Source organism: Pelmatolapia mariae, linkage group LG17, assembly GCF_036321145.2.
Source record: "Pelmatolapia mariae isolate MD_Pm_ZW linkage group LG17, Pm_UMD_F_2, whole genome shotgun sequence".
Classification (NCBI taxonomy): Eukaryota; Metazoa; Chordata; class Actinopteri; order Cichliformes; family Cichlidae; genus Pelmatolapia; species Pelmatolapia mariae.
Window position 1 is genome coordinate 2,104,057 of NC_086242.1, and position 6,158 is coordinate 2,110,214.

Here is a 6,158-nt window from a genome sequence, read left to right on the forward strand (position 1 = left end):
TACAGGAGGATGTCTTCCACGCTACTTTGTGCGCTTATTTTTCTGGCTTGTGCTTTGACATTTAGCGGCGCTCAGAGTGAGTATAACCTGGCATCGTGTAACATGGAAACATTAAACTGGTTTCCATTCTTTAATATTCTTTGGCTTCATTTGTTTTTAATGAAAGCGTTTCCTGGAATGCTTCAGGTTTTTTCTGCTTGTACTCGTTCATATTTACTCTGTTAAATAATTATTTACCTGAGGGGGAACCTATGTGTACCTTATGTATTTACCACTACTGCAGAAATCAATTTTTGGCAGGGTTGCACAGACTGTGTCCTCAAGCGGGATACATCAGGAGCGCAGGTGTCGTCTTATCGCTGCACCCTCTGCCTCTGACATTTATCCTTCTTTTACTGTTACTGACAGCGAGCTGTAGAGGACGATGCGGTGGCGAGTACTACAGGGGTTACAGATGCCAGTGTGACTATAACTGTCTGTCTTATGGAGAGTGCTGCAACGACTATGAATCCCAGTGCACCACAAGTGAGGCCTTTTCATTTTTTGGATCTATACCATCCAGCAGAATTTAGATTTTTGGTCACCGTTACTGAACCCTTACATATAATAACGTCTAATAACCAGCCGTGCAGTCTCACTGTGTTTGTGTGTCTATTATGCTGTGTTTGCGCGCAACAGAAAACTCATGTAAGGGGCGCTGTGGAGAAAACTTCAAACGAGGCCGGCTGTGTAGCTGTGACTCTGACTGCATAACGTACAACCAGTGCTGTCCGGATTACAAGAACCACTGCGATGCACAAGGTTGGTCCTTTCTAGCTCATTCAACTCCTGTGTGTATGCGAGGGATTCTTAATGCATGCTAAACACGATAGATTTCATCATCATCCTTAGTTCATCTGTAGAGTCATACACCCCTTATGTAACAGATTACATTTAGTCATCAATATAATATACCATCAGCTCATGCACGTTGTTATTATATAATTATGGCAATTTGTGATGCAAATTGTGCACAAACGGGGAGGAAGATACTAGGATGAATGTGTCTGTGAAGGTTCTCAGTCATCCAGGTCATCGTAGTCTAAGGAGCTTGGAAAGAAAAGCGTCTGGACTTCTTTAAGTTGCTTGAAGACGTTTCACCTCTCATCTGAGAAGCTTCTTCAGTTCTAGGGTCAAATGGTGGGGACAAAGGTAAAGATCAAAGGTCACTCTTTCGAGGATGCTAATGTTCACATTTTGGAAAGAGAAGACAGATGGTTTGAAAGAAACATCTATGTCCACTGTGAACGACCATCTTTGAACAGAGGGCGGGGCTTACGACACCAAGGGGGCTCTGGGACTCTCCACCATTTGACCCTAAAACTGAAGAAGCTTCTCGGCTGAGAGGTGAAACATCTTCAAGCAACTTAAAGAAGTCCAGACGTTTTTCTTTCCAAGCTCCTTAGACCAGGATGAATGTGACATCCCCACTCTGACTCTGCCTGCATGTCCATCACCAGCATGCACAGTACGGCAGTATAACCGCAGCATGCAGCGCATGCAGTAATCTGCAACGATGCAACGTTTGACAATAATTTCTGTGTTGGTAATTGCTGCAGAACAGAACAGTGGAGAGGCCAGTGCTGCAGCAGCAAAGAAGACTAGTTCATGCAATAATGTAAATGATAACAAATCCAAAGGTATATTTTTCTTGGTAAAAGGTTTGATTCCTCCTAGATTTTTGGGGGTTAAAGGCAGATTTTATAGGGGCTACCCCAATAATGGTGATTTTTGTTCTCGTTCGTGAACGTTCCCACAGATCAAACTTTGAAAGAGGCAACAGACCAGCTTTCTACATTCAGTGAGGGAAACGATGAAGGTGAGTTTGCTCTTTGTGAACTTTGCTAGAGAAAGCTATCCAAGATTTGGCTCTAATGACAGGAACAAATGCTCACTCAGTTCACGTGCACTTTGATGACTGTCGTGAACTTGATTCGGTGGATTTTAAAACGCATACGTCAGGAGGATGTTTATGGCTGTGAATTTGTCACATTAGCCTCACAGGCCAAATGAAACAAGGAAGCAGTGTTGTTGTGAGTGGACTGTGTGTGGGAGGGTTGGGCTGAGTTACAAGAGAGGAAAGCACTAAATGATGCCAGAAATGAGGATAGGACAATTTATGGGAGTTTTCTTCAATCAAAGCTCTGAACACTTTTGCATCCAGAGTCCGGAGGAGGACATGTAGGAAAAATAAAGATGGCCGATTAAATGATTAAAATGTTTGTGTGAACCCTGCTGCTGCCAACAGATGACTCTTCAGTTCCTCCTGTCGGTCCAACATCACATCCACCAGATGATCCCACTGATGGTGAGCAAAGCTCTTTCCCAATAAAGTTACACAAGTCTTACGTCCAAGTGCGCACCTCATCTCGCTCTTGTCACAGATGTGTCTGGCCCGATCTTTCCCACTGATGAATTTTCTAAAACTGAACCTGAAGATCTGGAGGCCAGTCCAGTCCCGGAGATCAGCAGTGACTATGAGCTCTCTACAGTTGACCCGCTGGGGGAGATTTCTACCGAGGCCACCCCGACTACAGCGAGGACTCCTTCAGACAACGACGACCTCGTCAGCACCACTGCAGAGGCCCTGAGTGACAGCACGAGTATGTGAGATATCTGCTTGTGGTATTTGATTCATACAGTTTTTGTGAGTTACTTTAGCAATAGATTGCAGAAAAAAACCCCAAATGTAGCAACTAAGATACAAATTGCAACTAAAATATGCAAATTGATATTTAATTATTTTATTAAATTGATTAAAAGACTTGATTTACAGTGATATGACTTTCTCTCTGCTCACAACAGCAGCTGACCACATTTCCAGCGAGCCAACATCAACTTCAGTACCCTCAGTCGAGCCTAGCTCTTCAACCAGCTCCCCACAGCTGGACACGCAGACACCAGCAGTGGCTATTATGGATGCTGTCTTTCCCTCTGATGAACCAGATGACTCACTGCTCACCATCACCCCTGCCTCCACAACCATCCCAGAGGAACCCACTTCAAACCACCCTGAGGATGTCACTGCAAACAACCCTTCAGTTCTTCCTTCCACCAGCGCTTCCTCAGTGGGATCTGAGGAGATATCAATGGTTGAAGCTGTGACCACCCACACTCCCTCACCCACAACTGCAGCGTGGAGTGATGCCACAGACGATCTGCTGACAGACACCTCCAAACCCACCGGGGCTCAAGAACCAGAACCGACTGCACCTGTGGAAAAACCAGAGCCATACGAGCTAGACCCAGCTAAGCCCACTTCTGAACCTGATACTAAGCCCCTGGAAACCCAGAATATAGACGATACAGGAGATTACCAAGCAGGTAAGACTGTTTAAAAAATAATAATTTGACCAGATTCTTTATGTCACATGCAGAAAACACCTGAGGGACTAACTCTGTGATGTGCACAAGTACCAAAATTTCCGAAAATCTAATTTGTTTTACGAGTCTGGCACGATCGCAGGCGCTGACTTTTGATTACGTGTAATCACAGGGTGCTACCTGTTTTATGAGCTCAGTTGTTTTTTCATTTTCCCTCACGCTGTAAATAAATCTGGCATTCCTCCGAAATTGGAAGTAAAGTTCAGCCACATTTAAGAGGTGAAAAAAAGCTCACAAAACAGCAGAAAATGAGAGTTAACGCCCAGAAACACAGTCTGAGATTACGTGGTGGGTGGTGTTTATTCTCACGGGTGTCTTTACTTTCCCCAGATGACAGCAACGATACAAACCTATGCAGCGGGCGGCCCGTCAGTGGAGTCACCACACTGAGGAACGGCACAATGGTGGTGTTCAGAGGTTAGTGCAGCTCGTGTGCAGTTTTAACTCTAAAAGGATCAGTCGTGTCATTCCAGTCCAACAACAGTGGATTTGCATATAAGAGAGCAACTAATGGAATGCATTCAAGACAGGAAGAACTGAGGGGAAGTTATTTTGAAGCATTAAACTGAGAGAATGAAATTACAATGTTACAATTATGTTAGGTCATCTAAAACCCTATTTACTGATATTATAATTTTTACAGGTCACTACTTCTGGTTGCTGGATGTTAACAGGGTGCCAGGTCCACCCAGAGGCATCACACAGGTGTGGGGCGTCCCTTCACCCATTGACACTGTGTTCACCCGCTGTAACTGCCAGGGCAAGACGTACATTTTCAAGGTAAACTGACCAATCTCAGCAGAACCACTGAGCGAACAGCATTACCCTTTATCTGCCTAGAGTTTAACACTGCATGGTGTTCACAGGGAAGTCAGTACTGGAGATTTGAAAACGACGCCTTGGACCCCGGCTATCCCAAAGTCATTACAACAGGGTTCGACGGGCTGCGGGGCCACATCACGGCCGCCCTGTCGGTGCCCCAGTACAAGAGGAGGGCAGAGTCAGTCTACTTCTTCAAGAGAGGTAAAAGTTAGGGGGGCGGAGCATATTAAACTACCAGAAAAGATATATTTTGCTGTTCATTGCTTCAGAAAGAGAATTGTAATAAACAAGGTGTACAGTGTTTATGTTTTGAACACATAAAAAGGCTTTACGATGTTTACTTTCTTTTTCCCTAGGTGGAATGGTTCAGAAGTATTCATACCAGGCTGGTGTCAGGCCGACATGTGGCAAGAAAGTCCAGTATGCCATTTACACCGTCCGCAACAGAGTAGTTCGACAAGCAGGTAACCCATCATTGTTTATTTATTTCGATCATGTAAACAATATACAAAGTTCATTTAGCAAAGAAAATAAGAAAAACAGCTAAACAAAATAAAGCCAGTACATTTCACTATTGCCTCACCTGTTCTGATTCAGTTACATACAGAAAAGGAGCAGGAAGAAGTAATCCCGCCCCTTCGCCATGAGTTATCGGTCAATATTCAATCAGCTTCCTTACTGATATAATCTGCAGTAATAATAACGACATATTTCTAATATAATATTTACACCACATATCATTATGTTTTTGTGGTTCAATAACTTTGCCTCCAACAAGTATGAATAAAATTTCCATTCACTGAATTTTAACATTTTCCCTTTCTTTATAACTCATAAAGAACACAACTTAATAACTCTCTTTATGTTTGTACACACTCAAACTTTTACAATAGTTGTGCGTGAACTTAGTGGAGAAAACCCCGGACAATCCTCACTATTGTTAAGCGTGTTTACAGACTTATGACTAGCTCCATGCTTGGTTAGACTTTGGCTTAGACGTATACACGAGCTGCAACGCACACACTGCGCCGAAAAAGTGAGTCATAGCGTGGTGGAGGGGAGCAAATAACTGGAAAATGGAAACAAACACCCTTCGTATGGTTTATGGGATGAGCAAGGGTTAAGAGTTTGTTCACAAAACAACACCAGTATGGTTTGGCTTCATGGCACAATTTTAAACCTGATCGTTTCATTTCCAGCCCCCGTTTTAGGACCGGACATCAACATTCGGACATCCTGGAGAGGCTTCCCGCCCGCCATCACAGCCGCCGTGTCTGTGCCCACAACCGCCGAACCAGAGGGCTACAAATACTTTGTCTTCTCAGGACGTAAGTCACACACTGGACTGTTTACAGAGCTGGAATAAAAGCATGCGGTTTGGCAGTGTTTAAAGCAGCAGTGGTGTTTACACATGCCTTTGTTGCTCAACTTCAGAAGCACAAAATGTCCTTCACGTGTCCATCGGCATTGTTGTTAACAAGGACCATGTGTTTGTGTGTGTTAGGGTGTTCACCTACAGCTCAGATTTATTGCAGAGTACCCACAGTCACAATTTCCATTTCTATGGTGATGCATAAGAAGAAAACAGGCGGGGTGTACGTAGACGAGCTGTCAACTGTAACAGCGACCGTGTTGATAAACAGCTCTGTGCCACGTTCATGCCAGTCTACCTGAATATAGAGCGGCATGAAGGAAAAATATTGTTTTGTAAGTATCAGCTATTAATGTAATTGTCTAATGAACTTGTTTATTCTACTACTTCTGCAGCAAAATCCTACAACGTGAGGTTGGATGGTGAACGCCCCGTCATCGCTCCTCCTACGGCCAGCTCATCACCTCAGTCCAACAACTTCATCAGATGTTTACAGTAAAACAACAACAAAAATGTTTTCACTTTGTAAGTTTATTATAAT

General features: G+C 43.7%; 1 protein-coding gene across 1 annotated transcript; it reads left to right on the forward strand.

Annotated features, from left to right (window-relative positions):
* On the forward strand, positions 1-6,143 carry prg4b (proteoglycan 4b). The gene is made up of 13 exons (XM_063460557.1): positions 1-76; positions 409-525; positions 679-801; positions 1,799-1,858; positions 2,288-2,347; positions 2,424-2,642; positions 2,845-3,363; positions 3,754-3,840; positions 4,067-4,203; positions 4,290-4,446; positions 4,602-4,709; positions 5,445-5,573; positions 6,013-6,143. Exons 1-13 carry the CDS (start codon positions 10-12, stop codon positions 6,114-6,116), a joined length of 1,887 nt encoding a protein of 628 aa, XP_063316627.1. The 5' UTR covers positions 1-9; the 3' UTR covers positions 6,117-6,143.
* Positions 6,144-6,158: the final 15 nt, after the last annotated feature.